Here is a 19527-nt window from a genome sequence, read left to right on the forward strand (position 1 = left end):
TATACCAAGAATCAATCCTTCCCTCCACTTTGGCCTAACTATCTTTTCAACTGCTAGGAAAAGATCCAATAGGCACGATCGGTCATCTTGAAAGAAGTAAAAACATCAGTTCTCCAGGTGATACAAGAGCATCGGTTATAATACCACGACCTACAGCCCGAAATCGAGGAGTTTAGGAGTGCATTCGGAATAACGAGACGAGGTTGCAATAAGCTCACCAAGACGGGGCTAAAAGTATTTAGTTCGTTTCAAGCATGACTAGCTTCGAAGCCCCGGCTCTTGGCAACGCGCCCCATGTCAACGACGACGAGCTGTTCATTAACGACGACAACCTAAGGGATGCAAGGGACGGGGAAAGAAAAGATAATGGTGGTGGTGGCGGTGAAAGGCTTAGGCTGGAGGAAGAATTTCCTTCGGAGAATGAGTTTCGCACTACCGGCTTGAGGCTGTTTTTAATCCTGAGTTCGCTACTGGTTTCCGTGTTTTGCCAGGCTCTCGATGACACCATCATCGCGACAGCTATACCCCCAATCACGGACCACTTTCGCCGGTTAAGCCATGTAGGCTGGTATGGATCTGTCTATCTCCTAACGAATTGTGCCTTTCAACTCTTCTATGGCAAGCTGTACAAGATCTTCCCATTGCGCTGGGTTTTTATGAGCGCCCTCTTCATCTTTGAACTCGGCTCGTTAGTTGCAGCTATAGCCCCCAAAAGCGAAACAATGATAACCGGTCGTGCCGTTGCAGGTATTGGTGCGGCTGGAATAACGAGTGGCGCCATGACTATCATGGCCCACACCGCTCCTGTTCGTTGGCGCCCAACATTCACCAGTATGATTGGCGCAGTATACGGGGTTGCTAGTGTTGTTGGCCCTTTATTAGGAGGAGTACTTGCAGAAAAGGCTAGCTGGAGGTGGATTTTTTATTTGAATTTACCTCTTGGTGGAGCCTCAGCATTTATCCTCTCACTTTCGCTCAAACGGCTGCCACCCAGTGCTGGTGGGCAGAACTTGACTGTTGCCATGACGATCAAGCGACTAGATCTGGTGGGCACCTTCACCTTTATTGCCAGCATAGCTTGTCTTCTCACAGCATTGCAGTATGGTGGAACAACTGCTCCATGGTCGTCGGGTCTCGTTGTTGCCTTATTAACGATATTCTCAATACTGTTGGCTACATTTATCCTAGCTCAGATTATACAGAAGGACGAAAATGCAACGATCCCAACGCATATTGCGAAAAATAGAAACATGGCATTTGCGGCCTTTTTTGCGATCTGTCAAGGCGGTGCTTTCAATATCTTTATCTTTTATCTCCCACTGTACTTCCAGGTTATAAAAGGCGCCAATCCGATCAGGTCCGGCATAAATTATTTACCACTAATCTTGGTTAATACCATTGGTATTATTATATCCGGTCTTCTCACTACGAAATTTGGCTATTACATGCCCTGGATCTGGTTCTCTAGCATGACGATGCCCATTGGGGCCGGCCTCCTGACAACGTTAACTGTTGATTCAAACCCTAGCCAGTGGGTAGGATACCAGCTCGTATTTGCTATTGGTTCAGGATTTGGTCTACAACAACCATTTGTGACTGCACAGACTTCACTGCCGCTTGAAGAAGTGAGTACTGGTATGGCAATCATGTTATTCTCCCAACTGGGGGGAGGAGCGATTTTTGTCCCTGTTGCACAGAGCGTTTTTCTCTCAGAGCTTGTGACTAGTGTGGGAAGGGCAGGAATCCCAGGTTTAGATCCTCATCAATTGATCACACTGGGTGCGACCCAGTTCAAGCAAATTATTCCCCCAGCGGATATTCCGAGAGTGGTGTTAGCCTACAACAGTGGCCTTCAACAGGCATATAAAGTTGCACTCGTTTTGGCTTGCGTGTCTATTATTGGGCCTCTGGGTATGAAATGGGTTTCGCTGAAACCAGCCACCCAAAAGAAAAACCCAGGTATAGCTGATCTGGACAAGGTGTAATTAAGTTGTGGGGAAGGAAATGTGCCTCTCTTAGTATATGTATGTACCACCGATTATCCTGCACTTACTTAGAGGGTCAAACACAGGCAATATGAATGCGCGGAGAGTAATATATTTAATTAAGTTTTATTCTAGGGGGAAATGAAGGATTGTCAATATGAGAACGTAAAGAGATAAATCAAAAGTGACTGAAATTATAAAATGCTTGGTCGAAGTAATAACTTCATTTTCTGAACATTTCCCCCCTTTTAAATATCACGTGATATAAAACTAGCTTTCCGGATAAACTCTTCTCCTGAGCCGCACTTTAAATCCACGTTGAGTGACGAACCACCGATTCAATACAACCCAATCACCACCCTCGTCAGGGTCGAGGAGCTCGAACTATTTTGCAGGCAAGCGAACTTAGTCCGGGCGACTGATTACCTCAGATACCATATGAGACCTATCACTTACATGGAAACGCCTTAATAATGTCGGCACGACCTTATAAATTTCCAGCAGAGCAATATTCTTGCCGATACAATTGCGATGGCCAGCACCAAACTAGAACTTGAATAAGCTGAGGGTTGATGACGGGTAAAAAAGGTACTCAATATTCCTGCTTACCGTGAGGAGACACTTTTCCATGTACTTTGCCTGCTCTGGTTCGCACAGCCATCTTTCTGGTCGCCACTTATTGCAATCTGCCCCAAATGTTTGTTCATGGTGATGGGTCACCCAAGAACTCATACCAACAACGGTTCCGCCTTCTAGTCGTTGGCCACAGATATTAGCACCTTCTGCAGGAATTACCCTCTCCATAGGAAGTCCAAGTGGAGGATGCATGCGGCCTGCTTCATTAATACATGCATTAAAGTATGGAAGATCCTTGGCTTGTCTAAATCCAGCAAGGTCTTCGAGGTTCCCTGCTTCAGCGGCCTCGTCGAATTCTGCCACCAGGCGCTTGAGGGTACTCGGATTATGCAAAAGATAATAGAACATAGCTCTTAGGAACATTGCCGTGCTATCACTGCCCGCAGTAATATTTGAAGAAGTCCATACCAGGAGCGCACTTTTGAGAGCCACCCACAATATCAGTCAGCCAATATCACTATTTGGTCAAAAGCTTCACTTACAACGGAGGGACTGATGGATCGCTGGCTTCCACTTCCATAAAACGTGACAACATGTCTCTGTTGTTTATCTTCCATTCTTTCTTTAGTTCACCCTTTTCGATTTTTTGCCTTTCTTGAACCCTGCGCATTGCAAAAATCACTCCAGGACTTTGAATATTCTTCCTGAAGAAGCGTAAAATGGGGTTATTTGTCCAAACATCCCCTAGCCAAGGCATTTGTGTCACCTTTTTTTTTTTTATGTTAGAGTTTCATTTCTCTAACATATCTTTTGGGGGACTGGGCTGATCTCACCAAGGCAGTTTTTTGGAGAGTGCTCCAAAGCTCCGCCATAACTCCATCTATATCTTCTCCTTTCTCCATGAAGCCGAACCGGTGGGAGAATGTTAACTCTCCCATGACATCAAAAGCGAACATTTGCAACCACTGCCCAAAATCGCATGGAATAGTTTTCCCACTTCCACTTCCACTTTCGGTCTTAGCAAACCTACTCTCAAGCTGCTCGCAGAATACTTTCATGGCGGTATCGACGTAAGGCTCAAATGAAACCAGGTGGCTCATTGAGTAGACATTAGAGATAGGACGCTTCAATGCTCGGTGGATTGCCTCATTCTGAGTGGCAAATATTCCTTCGACTGGTTTACTCCGCGTCTTAAGCAATAGGGAGCGATAGAAATCTGACTATTATGCTGTAAGTCAAAACATCATATCGATCCCTTATTCTTTCCCCTCACCTTTGGCCATGGTTTCTTGAATGAGTATATGGTTCCTATTTCCCTTGGGTCTCCTACGCTCACCATGTTCGGGCCGAAACGTACGATGGGGCCATATTTTTTGTGCAGGTCGATATGAATTCTATGGGCATTGAAACTCTTTACCCAGAGTAATCGAGGAATATTCGTGAATCTAGCAAAGAATGGCCCAGGTATGTGGGATAGGCGATAATATGACTTAACTGATATAACAAGAAAGATAACAAGAGGAAGAAGGATAGAGAGGCTCAATACATAGGTATGTTGAGACGGCAAGCCTGGTAACAATTCTAGATGACCCATGGCTGCTAGTTTGGAATGTGAGGTGGAAAACCCAGGGAGATGCGTCAAGCGTGTCTCTTCTACAGATACAATTATGACTGGCCATATCTCGCCTAAGCTTGGAAATATAAATCAGTGTGTACCACCCTGTCTTTGTACTCAGGTCCTGCTACTCAGGTTAACCCCCTTGCAGATAAATTTGCTTATCAACTCCTCTTTTAGTTGCCTGGAATACACTTACCGCCACAGCTATTGAGAGCTATTCGGGTCCGCCAGCATACTCAGGACCGGCCGGCGATAACTATGCCATTGGTCCCAAAAAATCACAGGCTTAGACCTGCACCTTTACAACATTCCGCTCGTTACATCTGACGTTTCTTTAATGGAACGTCATCCTTTTTGACCTTCCACTTTCTATATATTAATATTTTGACGTAAGTTGTACGAACACACAAGTTCAACACCGGCTCATTTCAGAGCTACCAACATTCGTCATGGTTGGTACATTGTCAACACCCGCCAGGGCTCCTACTATTCATCTATTTGGACCCCAGGCACTTGCCTTTCGTGGAGAGTCTTTCAGTAAACTGAAAGCTGTGCTCTTTAGCGTGCCTTATAATCAGTGGATTCTGGACGTCATCGAAACTCTTCCGGGGTTGTGGGATGCTGCCTCAAAAGAACTTCCATTTATGCAAAAGTTTCCTGGGGGACAGTTGCTGGAAAACTTGGCTGTCTGGATCAAGGAGAATACCACCACAGAGGCAATATTTCCTCTCCCCAATATCCTCCTAACGCCTCTTGTTGTCATCACTCATTTAACCCAGTACCGGAGATATCTGGAGCATATTGATCCTACATACCCGGCAGGCAACTGTTTTCAGTCACCTATCCATATCAAGTCAGAAGCACTCGGCCTTTGTACTGGCCTCCTGACAGCCATCGCAGTATCTAGTTCTACAAATCCGGAGGAGTTTAGACGCAATGGCGCTGCGGCAATACGGCTTGCCATGCTCATTGGCGCCCTGGTTGATTCTGAAAATGAAAGCAACTCGGAAGGAGGGGCCATATCTCAATCTATTACATGGAATTCTCTGAGATCTCAGGTGAAGATGCTAGAAATTATAAAGCAGTTTCCCCAGGTAAGTTATAATCAACCTAAGTTTTTAAGGTATATATATATAAATATTTATGAAACTTCCAGGCGTATATCTCGGTCCTTTATGACGAGAAACGAGCCACGATTACATGCACCAAGGTTATTGCGGGAAAACTCGCTAATCTCATGAGAAAAGAGGGCTTGATAGTTGCCGAGCTCAACCTGCAAGGGTATTTCCATTACCAAGGACATCAAGACTCTGTGGAACTACTTATTCAGCTGTGTGATTCGAATCCGGAGTTACAATTTTCAAACCATTCATCACCAGGTCATTCAGACCATGGTCATGAATCAGATTCGGATTTTACGAAAGACACGAAACCCCATCAATTAGCTCTAAGATCCATATTGGTCGAACAATGCGATTGGTATCGTACCTTTGCAGCTACTTACACTTCAAATTCGAATGGGTCTCAATCACAAGTGGTTCTTTTTGGTCACGATAACTGCGTACCACCATCTATGGCGCGGAATCTCGGGCGAAATCTAATAAATGCAACAAACCTCGATGAAGTGCTGCCTTCAGCCGAACTCCATCCTCATTTGGAAGCAACACATAGTCATGTACGAGATGACAATGATATTGCTGTTGTTGGCATGGCTTGCAAAGTAGCTGGAGCGGATGATGTTGAACAATTTTGGGACATATTACGCGCTGGAAAATCACAACATACTGAACCACCCTCTGATCGTTTCCACTTTGGCACTTTTTGGCGAGAACTGGACCCAAAAAGGAGATGGTACGGCAATTTTATAACCGATTTCGATGCTTTCGACCACAAATTCTTTAGGAAAAGCCCTCGCGAAATGATATCAACTGACCCCCAGCAGCGATGGATGCTTCAAATTGCATACCAGGCTCTCCAGCAGTCAGGGTATTTCTTGTCTCCGGATCGGGACAAGCACATAGGCTGCTATATAGGTCTCGGGTGTGTGGACTACGAGCATAATATTGCCTGTTACCCAGCAAATGCGTTCTCTGCAACGGGGAATTTGAGGAGCTTTGTCGCTGGTAAAGTAAGCCATTACTTTGGCTGGACCGGCCCTTCTCTTACCATTGATTCTGCTTGCTCATCCTCAGCAGTGGCTATTCACCATGCTTGCAAAGCTATACTTAGTGGTGAATGTACTGCTGCTATAGCTGGTGGTGTGACAATATTAACAAGCCCCCTATGGTTTCAAAATCTAGCCGGTGCATCATTTCTCAGCCCCACAGGCAACTGCAAACCTTTTGATGCAAATGCCGACGGTTATTGTCGAGGGGAAGGAGTTGGTGCGGTGGTACTCAAAAGGCTCTCAACAGCCCTTGGTGACGGAGATCAAATCCTAGGCGTCATCTCCAGTAGTGCTGTATATCAGAATCAAAATTGCACCCCGATAACTGTCCCTAACGCCGATTCTCTTTCAACCTTATTTCGCGATGTGACCAAGCAAGCCGGCCTTGATCCCAATCGTATTTCAGTCGTTGAGGCACATGGAACGGGGACTCCAGTTGGTGATCCGGCTGAGTATGAAAGTATTCTCAGGGTATTCGGAGGCCAGAACCGTCCAGATACACTTTCCTTGGGTTCGGTTAAGGGCCTTGTTGGACATGCAGAAACTGCTGCCGGTATCGTTTCGCTAATCAAAGTTCTTCTAATGATTCAAGAGCGATCCATTCCGCCACAAGCAAGCTTTAACAAGATCAATCCTGCAATCAAGCGGTCTCCTTCCGATAACATGGAAATTCCTACGAATTTAGCCAAATGGGACACAGAGTTCCGAGCAGCCTTGATCAACAATTATGGGGCATCAGGCTCCAATGCTTCACTCATTGTTACTCAACCCCCGGAGCAAGCATTAAGCAGTACAACCCACAGATCATCCTTCCCTTCAGGGATCAAATACCCTTTTTGGTTCTGTGGAAATGATGATAGCAGTATCCAGAGATATATTGCACGATTCCGTCAGTTTTTGGAGTCGAGTAAATGCCTCGGAAAAACCATCACCGCCCCTGACTTATCGTTTAACCTTTATCGTCAATCAAATCGAATGCTTAGCCGTGCACTGTTGCTAAGCTCTGGCTCGATGGCTGAACTGGAAGTCACTCTTAAAGTATTCGAGAACGATGTCTCCCAAATTGAATCAATGGAGTCCGTTGATATTCGATCCGTTATTATGTGCTTCGGTGGTCAAATATCGACTTTTGTTGGCCTGGACCGTGAGATCTACGATACTTGCAAAATATTTCGCAAATATATGGATCAGTGCAATTCTATTATCATGTCTCTTGGGCTAGATGGTTTATTCCCAGATGTTTTCCAGAAATCTCCAGTGAAAGACATTGTTAAGCTTCAAACCATGCTCTTTGCCACTCAATACGCTTCTGCTATGGCGTGGATAGAATGTGGGGTTGAGCCGGTTGTACTTCTTGGACATAGCTTTGGAGAACTCACTGCTCTCTGTGTCTCTGGAGTGCTATCCCTTACCGAAGCAGCAAAAATGATTATAGGACGTGCGCGTCTAGTTCGAGATCTATGGGGCACCGACAAGGGCTTTATGATGGCTATTGAGGGCGACATCCAGGAGGTTCAGCACCTTTTGAGCGAAGCAAACAGGCTACAAGAGGGTAGTCAGAAGGTGACTATTGCCTGTTATAATGGACCCCGGAGCTTTACAATTGCCGGGCCAGTTCAGTCTGCAAAAGTTATTGAGGAATTGTTGGTCAATACTCCAGTATTTTCATCAATGAAGTGGAAAAAGTTGAATGTTACAAATGCATATCACTCGACCCTTGTTGAACCTCTCGTGGAATGTCTCCAACATTTAGGAAGAAGTTTAACCTTTAATGAAGGTAGAATCCCAGTTGAGAGGTGTACCGAACATCCACCTTCTTCTGGCACATTCGTTACAGAGTTTATAGCACAGCATATGAGATACCCGGTATATTTTAACCACGCTGTGCAGAGGCTGTCACTCAGATATCCATCGTCCATCTGGCTTGAAGCTGGCTTTAGCTCCACAATCACAACAATGGCTGGCCGAGCTTTAAACCTACCTTCAGATTCTCATTTCCAGGGTATAAATGTCACGAGTGGCAGGGGATTGCAAAGCCTTGCTGACGCTACTATGAACTTATGGAGAAACAGACTGAATGTCACATTTTGGCCCCATCACTCTTTGCAAACCTCTGAGTATAACCAGTTACTCCTCCCTCCTTATCAATTCGACAAAACGAAGCACTGGGTTACTCTTAAAAAGCCAGAAGAAGCGCTTTTTAAACGACAGGGCGAGCCTCAACCCCGAGAAGAGCAACCCCTGGGGCTTTGGGAATTTGTTAACTACAATAAAGATGACAAACGCAGCGCTCAATTCAAGATTAATACTGCCAGTACCGAATTTCATGAGTATGTGGCTGGTCACACTATTGCGCATGCTGCTCCTTTATGTCCCAGCACGCTTCAGCTGGATATTGTTATTGAAGCTCTCCTAAAGCTGCAACCAGAATATCTTTCGCACAACCTTCAACCACAACTTCAAGGGCTTGAAAATCATGTCCCAATCTGTCTTGATCCAACTCTCTGTGTCTGGCTGGATGTGGAAGCCATAGATCCAGACGCACTCATTTGGGAATTTAGGATGATTGGTGAACCAACTGGAGGTAGACAAACTCCAACGCTACATGTTTCTGGAAAGATTAGATTCAAATCCAACCAGGACATACAACTTCTCAATGATTTTGCCAGGTACGAACGCCTTTCTGGGCATGAGCGTTGTCTGTCGCTCCTGAATGGGGATGATAGCGGTGATATTATACAAGGACGCAACATTTACAAAGTATTTGCCGAAGTCGTGGATTACGGCCAAATTTATCGAGGAGTCCAGAAGCTTGTTGGAAGAGGAAACGAGTCAGCAGGAAGAGTGGTGAAAAAATATACCAGACGGACATGGCTTGATACTCCCTTGGCAGACTCTTTCTGTCAATGCGCCGGTATTTTTGTCAACTGTATGACCGATATATCAGAAAATGAAATGTATATCTCGACAAAAATCGAGCAATGGATTCGCTCACCTAAGCTACTCCCTGGTGATTCACGACCGGATGTTTGGAATGTCCTTGCGCTTCATCGCTGCCCTTCCGATAAGGAGTTCCTCAGTGACGTATTCATATTTGATTCTCAAAATGGGGAGCTGTTAGAAATTATCCTCGGTATAGGCTACAAGAGGGTATCGAAGCGAAGTTTAGGGAAAATGCTTACCAACCTCACTCCTGGAAACCAAAAGGCTGAAGCCAAAGACATGCAGCCACATGTGGGCACTGAAATTGATATTGAGGCTTCCTATTCTACCCCGCCGCCAGTTGGAACAACTCTAACAGACTCTCCCGGAAATGGGCCGCCCAAGGATGTTTCTGAAGATATAAGGAATCTTCTCGCAAATGTCTCTGGACTAGAAACTCACGAAATTAAGAGTGATACTGTTCTTTCTGATATCGGTATTGACTCATTGATGGGTATGGAGCTGGCCCGGGAAATTGAGACAGTGTTCAAGTGCGCATTAGACACTGAAGTGCTTAATGCAGTAACCGACTTCAAGAGTTTGATGAAATGCATCCAGGAAGCCCTAGGCTACAAAATAGCCGATAATGTGGTTTCAAAGCCGGAAACGACGAGTACCATCGATATGGGTATCACAGACGCCCAGACCGCCAACGGTCGACCTCAGGTTAATGGCAGCCTTGCTGAAGATGAAATACTAAATATTCCACCTGACACAATTATCAATGCTTTTGAAGAATCAAAGAGGCTGACAGACGAATTTATATTCAAATATAAATTTGCAGACTATGCCGATTATGTGCTGCCCAAGCAAACCGAGCTGTGCATTGCCTATATAACTGAGGCATTCGAGAAATTAGGATGCTCACTTCAAAAGGCAAAAGAGGGTGAACGGTTGGATCGAATTCCATATCTCCAAAAACACCATAAATTTGTGAATTATCTCTACATGATGCTCGAAAAGGTGGCTCGACTGGTAGATGTGGATGAAAATGTTATAATCACCAGAACTGCCATCACGCCGCCCCTCAAACACTCTACCATTTTATTACGTGATCTGATAATCAATCATCCGGATCACGCTAATGATCACAAACTTATTCATCTTATCGGGTCTAAATTGGCGGAATGTTTATCAGGCGAATGCGATGGTGTCCAGCTCATATTTGGCTCCTCAGACGGAAGAGACCTTGTTTCTGGTCTTTATGGCAAATCTCCCATAAATATGGTGTGGCTCAGGCAGATGGAAGATTTCATACACCGTCTTATACAGAAACTTCCAACTAACAAAGGGCCTCTTAAAATCTTAGAAATGGGGGCGGGGACGGGGGGTACCACAGCAATCCTTGCTCCATTCCTCTCCAGTCTTCAGATGCCAGTTGAATACACTTTCACGGACCTCTCGGCATCTTTGGTTGCAGCTGCGAGAAAGAGATTCAAAGATTACACTTTTATGAAATTTCGTGTTCATGACATTGAGAAGGAGCCTGCTACGGAACTGCTCCAGAGCCAGCATATCGTGATAGCGGCCAACTGTGTCCATGCCACGCATAACCTGGTTAATTCAACCAAGCAGATCCACCGGGTTTTGAGGCCAGACGGATTCTTAATGATTTTGGAAATGACTGATACTCTATACTGGGTTGACGTTGTATTCGGAGTCCTGGAGGGCTGGTGGCTTTATAACGACGGAAGGAAACATGTAGTAGCACATCAATCCATCTGGGAGAAGTCCATGCACTTGGCTGGATACGGCCATGTGGACTGGACTACGGGGGCTCGCCCTGAAACAAGTATCCAGCGACTTATCATTGCTTTGACTTCTGGACCCAGGTATGACCGCTTGCCGATGACCCCAAACAATGCTCCGAGTCAAGAAACTGACTTTGTGGCTCGGCAGGCCATAGTCGATAAATATACGCGCGAATATTCAACCTCATTTCCTGCACCCGGGACAGCCACTGAACCAATACTTCCGGAAGCGCCGCAAGGACATAGCGTACTGGTCACAGGAGCAACTGGAAGCTTAGGATCTCACCTTGTTGCTCACTTTGCACGACTTCCCACAGTCAGAGAAGTTGTGTGCCTGAACCGACGAAACACCGTGGATGCACTATTGCGTCAGGTTCAGTCACTAGAGGGAAAGGGTATCTTCCTGAATGAGAAATCTATGTCAAAACTGAAAGTAATGGCAACCCAAGGAGAGAAAGAGATGCTGGGGCTGCAAGATTCTGAGTACCAGTACTTGGTGCACTCGGTTACCCATATTGTTCATGGAGCATGGCCAATGAGCATAAAGCGGCCAATCAAGGGATTTGAATCACAATTCCAGTTTATGAGGAATTTGATTGATCTGGCTGTTGAAATATCAAACTTGAAGAGTGTGACTCCTGGGTTCCAATTTATATCATCCATCGCAACTGTTGGTTACCATCCCTTGAAGACTAATAAGGTTCTAGTGCCAGAGGAAAGAGTGGAAGTCGACTCAGTGCTTCCGAGTGGTTATGGTGATGCCAAATTGGTATGTGAGAAGATTATGGAGCAAACACTTCATAAACTGCCCGGAAGATTCCGACCCATGTCTGTTCGTATAGGGCAAATTTCGGGATCTAGAAAGAGTGGATATTGGAATCCAGTGGAGCATTTTTCATTCCTCGTCAAGTCGTCACAGACACTTCGGACGCTGCCTGATCTTAAAGGGGTGAGTTATTGGCTGAATGGATTCCTTTGGGCTTCAAATATGAATGTATACTAATAAAATACTAGGAATTATCCTGGCTCCCTGTTGATGAAGTTGCAGCGGCACTTGGCGACCTCCTCTTATCGGACACCATGCCATCACCTATTTACCACATCGAAAATCCCATACGACAACCGTGGAGCGAGATAGTTTGCCTTCTGGCTGATACATTAGATATCCCACGTGCTTCCATTGTTCCATTTGACGTGTGGATGCGCCGAGTTCATCATTTTACTGGTTCAACAGAGTCAAATAACCCGGCCAAAATGTTACTAGAATTTTTCAGAGATCATTTCAGGCGGATGTCTTGTGGTGGCCTAATTTTGGATACCAACAATAGCAGAAAAGATTCCCAAACTTTGGCAAATGCTCAACCTATCGATCCAGCCCTTGCTGCAAAATATATAGCGCAATGGAAAGACTCTGGATTTCTCCGTTGACATATCCCCTATTACTTGATGTTTATCTCACGGCGAAGGACAGTTACGGATATCATTCAATCCTTTGGAAATACGGCGGCTGTTTACTTTTATCTGAATTCCATTAGTTACTAGAGACAAGTTGCATGTAATACTACCGTCAAATCGATCCCGGCTTTCTCTGCACAATCCCGCTCCGTCAACAATCCATATACATGTCGAATAGATTCTAAACATGGCTCTCCGTTCATTGAATGGGTTTTTTGTCTGCCATTTATATATTTGACGATCTACCCATAAAGGAATTAAGGGGTTTGAAATATTCTAAATCCGAAATTTACAATTATATATGCGTATCTTTTTGGGGCCTAAGGGCTTTTCCATCTCGTCAACTCGGAAGACAGATTCTGAGGCTCACTTTAAGTTAACTTCACGTCGGCTCGGCTCGCGCGTCAAACCGAACAGCCAGCTAGACTACAGCCAACCAACCTTTCTGGAATCGTAAACTTTAGGCGCATTCCACTATCCTTCGTTTCATAATGCGGGATGTCATTCTAACTAACTAACTAGTTAAACAAGACGGATGAAGCCGCCCTTTTGATTCTAAGCGCGGATAATCTCAGAATCAGCCGCTACTTTCAACCAATGGCAATAACTAGTCATGGAACTCTGCCCTAGCTCAGTATAAATTAGCTAGTTATATCAACCATGACGTGATGTTTGGATAAGTTCTCACCTTTTGGAGCTTGCTGGTGGGTGTAACCAGTTAACTAGAATGACCACGGCCAAGCTCCGTGGTTAACTAATTGGCTAGTTAACTAGTTAATCAATTAATATTCTTCTGCGCCGTAAGAGAACCAAGACGTCTAACGGCAACAAGCATCCAGTGCAGATTCACCCATGTCTCGACCACGGATCTTGTTGACCTTCTTTCATGCCGACAGGACGCTTCGAAGCTGTATACTTACTCCAAGCCTCTACCGCCATCAAACTAAAACTAACAGGCAACAAACCCGCTTCACAAGTACGCCGGCTTCTCCAGCAGCCAGAATGGGCAAGACAATCCCCACTGGCACAGAATTGATAGGCCAATCTGGTCGTCACTATACAATCGAAAGAGTTCTCCAGGCCAAAGAGAACTCGCCTTTGAATGTTTATCTCGCTAAGTGTGTACATGTCTCGAAGCATCCATCATTTCGTGAAGCTAACTCTTGTTTGTTTGATAGGTCTGAAAAGGAGGATTTTGTCCTTAAAAATGTCCCCGATTTCGAGTACCTTCAGAAAGTCTATCAAAAAGTAGATGGCTGCTCTTACCTCCGCCTACCACAAGATTCGATGGCCGAGCGCTCAATGTTTGTTTATAGATACCTGACGGCCGACTTTTTGAATCTACCTGTCAAAAAAGAATTACCATTAGACATAACCAAGCGAGTTCTAAGAGATGCGTTGCAGGGCCTTGCTGCATTGCATGATAATAACATAATGCATAACGGTATTCCATCCTGTCATTGATCTCTAAACGGTTAAGCTAACCTTTACAGATATCAAGGCAAACAACATCTTGGTGGATCAAAAAGACGATGGCTCTATCACGGATGTCCGACTAGGCGACCTTGAAGATGCCGCAATTGTGCCGCCAGGCTGTGGGATATCAGGGAGACAGTTAGGCAATTGGATGTGGCGTAGTCCAGAAGCTCACGCCGAGGGTCCCATGACCCCGCCCTCTGATATCTTCTCATTTGCAGTCGTGGTAAGTATATGTGTCCCCTTATAGTAGCTGTGTGCCTTCGTTAATATGAATTAGTGCATATACGCCGTCCACAGACGTCTTATCTTTTCAGTTGACGAGAGTGAACTTGGTGCTGGAGAGGAAATATTAGCCCATGTTATTGAACGGCAGATATCATACTTTGCAGATGAAGATAGCATCCAGGAGTTTCTAGAACTGATCAGAGAGAGTCCCTGGGCTGAGGTCTTCAAGATCACCCGTGATGGTTTCAACAAGGAGAACCCTCGAAAGCCATTTGCTCTGTGGAAAGGCGTGGATCCAGCGTTCAAGGACCTAATCTGTCGAATGACACATTTCAACCCAGGGAAGAGAATAACAGCGCGTGGGGCACTAGAACACGAGTGGTTCAAGGGAATATAGACGATCTCTTCTTGGAAGCCGGGAACCGCTGCCAAAGCCTCCACCAGCAACGTTAGCTCTCCGTGCACTTCTTAACACCGACAGGGAGGGTTGGGGTGGTTAACTAGGTAGTTAATTATTTTCAGTAAACAAACTGTGGGCTCGGTTTAAGGTAAATAACGAAATTTCCAAATGGGCTTTTGGCCTGACTGGTATAATAGATTGACGCTTTCTCTGGCCTAATTTGATAGGACGTCATGCAGATGGAGAGGATCAGCTTAGTCATCAATCAAAAAGCGGCGGGAAGCTTCTCAACAACAACTTCGAAATAAAAAAAAAGAGAAAAGAAAGAAACAACTGCTGTGAAGAACAGACAACGAAAACAGCTGTTGAAAGGCACTCTCACCTACCGTTAGATACACAAACCTCCCATCATGTCGCGTCATCACCCAGATCTCGTTATGTGCAGAAAGCAAACCGGCATTGCTATCGGGCGCCTGTGCGATAAATGTGACGGCAAATGTCCCGTCTGCGACTCCTATGTGCGGCCTACGACTTTGGTGCGCGTGTGCGATGAATGCTCCTTTGGCAACTTCCAGAACAAATGCATTGTATGTGGCGGGGAAGGGATCAGTGACGCGTTCTACTGTTTCGAATGTACCAGACTGGAGAAGGATAGGGATGGGTGTCCGAAGATTATCAACCTGGGCAGCTCGAGGACCGATTTGTTCTTCCAACGGAAACAACATCGTGCTGGGGCAGGCGGTGGTGGGGGTGCGATAGTTTGATACGATTGGAGGCAGCCGCATTGCGCCTGGCTGCTAACCACGAGGCCGAAAATTCTACGAACACTTCACTGGGAACGCTGTGTCCAAATATCTATGCTATGTCTGGGCTGGTAGTTAACGCTATCGAAAGCTACCCCTTCATGATACAGCCAACTGTGTCCGTCTGGGTCTTCTACTCTTTTGATAGAAAAGAAAGAACCGAAACATACCTACCTCTTACCCGGTCTCTTTGGTCTGGCGAATGCTTTCTTGACCTCTTGGACAGGCGGGCTTATCTCCTCCTGCAGTCTATCGGGTGTGATTTCATCTGCACCGGATGCCTCGATCTATATTGGTTTAACGGAAATCACCCACATCAGCGTCTTACTTTTCGAATATGCCCATTCCCGCTTACTATTGGAATCTAATACGAGGGAAGAATAGGGAACATACCTTATGATTGACAGAGACGCCGTTTCGCGTTGCCCACACCAACAATCCTGCACGGCTACTAGCGTGCAACATGCGCTGCTTGATGGAGGAACCGGAAGGACATGTGTAAATGAAGATCAACTCGGAGGAGCCGGGATGGCGATAGAAGGTGTACTGTGGTTCTGAGGCTGGGATGTGCCCTGATAGAGATTCTGGCGCAACGCTAGACTCTGTTCCCACTAGGTTCAACGTCTCTGTTTTCACATCAATAGCCTGTCATGTATATTGTTAGACTCAATTGGAGAAAATATACAACCATTTGCAAGCTCGATGTGGAAGAAATGCCTTACCAAGAAGACGGCGGCCCCATCTTGGCCCAGGATCTGTAACGCTTCTTCGGCGCCATCTCCAGTCTTAAATAGGGTGCTGCTCTCAGAAGCTCCAGCTCCGGATAGCTGGCCACCCTTATTTCCATCCGAACTAACAGTTCCTCCAATACCGATATCCATCCTGCGCTTCCACATGTCTCTGGCATCATTCTCACCTCTTTTAACAGCGTTCAGTTCCCTTTCTTGTTCTCCCATGAGTTCATCTCGTCTGTCATCACCGCCCGCACCACCTGCACCACTCTTAGCATTCAGGTCCAGTTCCCTCTCTTTCCATTCCTCCTCATCAAGCACCTCTTCGACGTCTGTAGCGAATATATTTTCCGCAAACTTCTCTGATCCCAGTTCGCGAATAAGTGCAGCTCGAGTGCTTGCAAAAAGTGTCTTGGAGCGTACGGGACTGTTTGAGGGAACGAATGAGAGGGCTATCAAGCCTGTTTCCGCGTGCTCCTGAGACCGCCTGAGCAGGAGGTAGATAGGAGTCTTGGGCTGTAGATGGTCCGCGAGGGACGGCAACGAGGCAAAGAACTGGCGGTTATCATCACCGTCGCTGCTGCTTCCATGCGAGAAAGAAATGGGTTGCAGGGGAACAAGCTGCTCGTCGGTGATTGTGATGGGCAGGCAGAAGAGCGAGGGGTTAGATAGGAAGCCCGCGAAGGCGTCATGAACTTCCGTAGAAACTATTAAGAGTGTTAGCGCCGCATAAATCATCAAGAACGAGCATCCTACCTGATATGCCTGACTGCATCTTGATATAATGGCTACTCGGAGCTGGTGGTGGAAGTTGTGCTGGAGTTGCGTCTTCTTCCCCATGCGGCTCACCTGCAAGCTGAGGTCGGCCAAACTGATAACTAAGAGCCACCCAGCAAAAACTCCCCCACCGCTCGCCCCCGTTTTAGTCAACGTCAACAACACGCCTATCAAGACTAACACGCTCCCACTACCAAGTAATATGCGGTATTCTTGGAACAGTTCAAGTTTAATATGTGTATGTATATATAATATATATAACATATCTATATGTAACCTTTTGAACGGCCGCCTTTTGATGCACCAAATCCAGACCCGGAAATCTATATACTACTAGTCTGTCTCAACATAGCCAAACCGTCCGACTGCAACGCATCAAACAGAAGGGGGAAACGACATAAAGAAGGAGAAAGAGAAAAGATAATACGCGTACATTGGGCCCTAACGAGCGCAGGGATGGGAAAAGAACAATACCCAGGAGATGAAAAAGCCAATATGAAGCCTGGGTTGATCGCTTTGAGCAAGACATGGATATCACAGAGCGCGTTTATGTGTCGGTTCATGGAAGCAGAAGCTCAGGTTTTATAACAAGGAGGGTCGGAAGAGCGATGGGCTGCGGTTTTGAGGATTATGAGATGGATTTTCGCTCCTGAAGAGGTTTTCGTCGTTTATTCTTCATACTTTCCTCCCATGATGGACCAGTTGCTCTTCTCCAGCTTCTCCCTAAGGAACTCGTACACAGTGAAGGTGACTGCCTGTCCAGGGGCGACTCTCATGACTCGGGGAGTGATACCCTTGTAGAAAGCTCTGGCACCTTCTTGTTTGAACATCTCCTTTGATATGGCTGTGATGCGGGAGATGGCGGACTGTCCAGGCTCTCCGGGCGTCTTCTGCAGTCTGGTCTTGATGGTGTCAATCGGGGCATTGGAAAAGGGGCCCATGGCACCAGAAATAAGACCGATGCACATAGTCTGGTAGGACGGCAGTTCGGTGTACTGGGGTTGCCAATCCTTGAGGAGCTTTTTCAGTTCGGAGTAGGCAGTGAAGTTGGCTGCCTGGTTTGTTCCCTGACGGAGGGCGGTCAACGAGACACCGCGGTATATGGCACCAATACCTTCTTCTCTTATCACGGTGAACAAGGCGTGTGGTGCACTCCGGTATTTTGGCTTATCGAGGGGATCTGCCAGACTGTGACTCTGGGCCTGCAAGCGAATCTTTATAACCTCCATGGGTGTGACGACGGCCACAGCTTCGGTTACACCAGCAGCCAGACCAGCTAAAAACAGCCAATTGTGTCAGTGTTGAACGGAATCTACTCCTGCAGGGGCCATGGGGCTTGTTGCAATTGCTCCAGTCTATCGACTTACCAAGCATATTGGCGGAACTCGAGAGTTTTCCAGTCTCGGGATTTGTTAAGTACTGCTTATAATAGCCATACGAAGTGAATCGGATAGCCATCTTTGGGATGATTCCACTGAGAACAGCTCCCAGACCCTTATACAGTCCCAAAGCAGTCTCTCGCCGCACAATCTCTTGTCCAGTCGCAAGAAACCCACGAGCTTTGACCTGAAGAGCGCAATTAGCACCAAGCTTTTATCGCGGTGCATAGTATGATCAAAAGTCAGCAAACTTACCCCCGGAGCTCGTGCTCGCTTCGAAAGCTGCATTCGTACTTTGATGGTATCTAGGCATTTCCGTCAGTAAGAATCAAGCAACAGAGTGAGAAATTTGGACACTGTGACAACTTACCGAGCGGATGGCACACGAGAGCTTCCATCATTCCAGCACCACCACCGGCTATTAGATTCAAGAGTCAGACATGTCTGTTTTGTGCATCTTCAACCACCCAGCCTCAACCGAGCCCATTCAATGCTCACCGATCAGATTAACCGCCGCTGTGGCCGGCTGTTGCTTTTTATCTTTTGAAGCCATTGCGGAATACTGTGAGGGAGGCGATGGTAACTTGTTTGCTCGTACTGGAAATCCGATTGACTGGACTCGATTGAGTATATAGAGAAGCAAGCCCGCGAGAAAGGAAGAAAACAATGAGTCAAGGAGTGAATTGAATCGAAAGGGACAAGACGGAGTAGAAAAAGGACCAGCAAGGTCTCGCAAAAGAATGCCGAGGATCACTCTCCCATGCGGGTCTGCTCGCCCGGTGTGAGGAACGGGCAAGGGACCCCACGACAAGGGTCACGGGCAAAATACGCAGGTTGTGAAGAGAGTTTACATATGAGACGAGATGACTGGGATATATTAATCTTCTTTATTTTACTACTGGTCAAGCGCCCAACATGGTGGAGCGGAGGAGAGCTTGGGGCAGGAACTGTATAGCGGAAAACTCCCCGCATCACCGCTGTTACAATACGCATACGGCTAACAGCGAGAACATATACGGAGTGAGGAAAAACGAAGGGGTATGAGAAGCCGCAGGGGATAGCAAGGGACGGCTCAAGCAAAAAAGAGAAATTAAGCGATTATAAATGCCTGGCCTGCAGCCAGTTCCAGAGCGGCCATGCGATCAGTTTCTTCATCCCTCCCCCTTATCGATAAAAAAATGCCTGGAGCTAGTTAGGTA

At 46.3% G+C, this 19527-nt stretch overlaps 7 protein-coding genes across 7 annotated transcripts; 3 read left to right on the forward strand and 4 right to left on the reverse strand.

The window, feature by feature from the left end:
• Nucleotides 1-254: 254 nt before the first annotated feature.
• On the forward strand, nucleotides 255-1985 carry ARB_03288 (uncharacterized protein; the record flags this gene model as incomplete). Its single annotated transcript, XM_003010541.1, has 1 exon — nucleotides 255-1985. One exon carries the CDS (start codon nucleotides 255-257, stop codon nucleotides 1983-1985), a length of 1731 nt encoding a protein of 576 aa, XP_003010587.1.
• A 546-nt stretch (nucleotides 1986-2531) lies between these two features.
• ARB_03289 (cytochrome P450 monooxygenase, putative) lies at nucleotides 2532-3231 on the reverse strand (the record flags this gene model as incomplete). Its single annotated transcript, XM_003010542.1, has 2 exons — nucleotides 2532-3039; nucleotides 3104-3231. 2 exons carry the CDS (start codon nucleotides 3229-3231, stop codon nucleotides 2532-2534), a joined length of 636 nt encoding a protein of 211 aa, XP_003010588.1.
• Nucleotides 3232-3343: 112 nt separating this feature from the next.
• Nucleotides 3344-4155, reverse strand: ARB_03290 (cytochrome P450 oxidoreductase, putative; the record flags this gene model as incomplete). Its single annotated transcript, XM_003010543.1, has 2 exons — nucleotides 3344-3781; nucleotides 3835-4155. The coding sequence occupies 2 exons, from the start codon at nucleotides 4153-4155 to the stop codon at nucleotides 3344-3346; spliced, it is 759 nt and encodes a 252-aa protein (XP_003010589.1).
• Nucleotides 4156-4628: 473 nt separating this feature from the next.
• On the forward strand, nucleotides 4629-12507 carry ARB_03291 (PKS-like enzyme, putative; the record flags this gene model as incomplete). The annotated part of the gene is made up of 3 exons (XM_003010544.1): nucleotides 4629-5273; nucleotides 5336-12028; nucleotides 12094-12507. The coding sequence occupies 3 exons, from the start codon at nucleotides 4629-4631 to the stop codon at nucleotides 12505-12507; spliced, it is 7752 nt and encodes a 2583-aa protein (XP_003010590.1).
• Nucleotides 12508-13536: 1029 nt separating this feature from the next.
• ARB_03292 (uncharacterized protein) lies at nucleotides 13537-14635 on the forward strand (the record flags this gene model as incomplete). The annotated part of the gene is made up of 3 exons (XM_003010545.1): nucleotides 13537-13978; nucleotides 14028-14236; nucleotides 14291-14635. The coding sequence occupies 3 exons, from the start codon at nucleotides 13537-13539 to the stop codon at nucleotides 14633-14635; spliced, it is 996 nt and encodes a 331-aa protein (XP_003010591.1).
• A 268-nt stretch (nucleotides 14636-14903) lies between these two features.
• On the reverse strand, nucleotides 14904-17012 carry ARB_03293 (actin monomer binding protein, putative; the record flags this gene model as incomplete). The annotated part of the gene is made up of 5 exons (XM_003010546.1): nucleotides 14904-14974; nucleotides 15168-15428; nucleotides 15623-15728; nucleotides 15835-16086; nucleotides 16164-17012. The coding sequence occupies 5 exons, from the start codon at nucleotides 17010-17012 to the stop codon at nucleotides 14904-14906; spliced, it is 1539 nt and encodes a 512-aa protein (XP_003010592.1).
• Nucleotides 17013-17617: 605 nt separating this feature from the next.
• ARB_03294 (uncharacterized protein) lies at nucleotides 17618-18881 on the reverse strand (the record flags this gene model as incomplete). The annotated part of the gene is made up of 5 exons (XM_003010547.1): nucleotides 17618-18225; nucleotides 18317-18515; nucleotides 18584-18633; nucleotides 18699-18746; nucleotides 18827-18881. 5 exons carry the CDS (start codon nucleotides 18879-18881, stop codon nucleotides 17618-17620), a joined length of 960 nt encoding a protein of 319 aa, XP_003010593.1.
• Nucleotides 18882-19527: the final 646 nt, after the last annotated feature.

This window comes from Trichophyton benhamiae (genome assembly GCF_000151125.1).
Source record: "Trichophyton benhamiae CBS 112371 chromosome Unknown contix01456_5.r1.exp, whole genome shotgun sequence".
Classification (NCBI taxonomy): domain Eukaryota; kingdom Fungi; phylum Ascomycota; class Eurotiomycetes; order Onygenales; family Arthrodermataceae; genus Trichophyton; species Trichophyton benhamiae.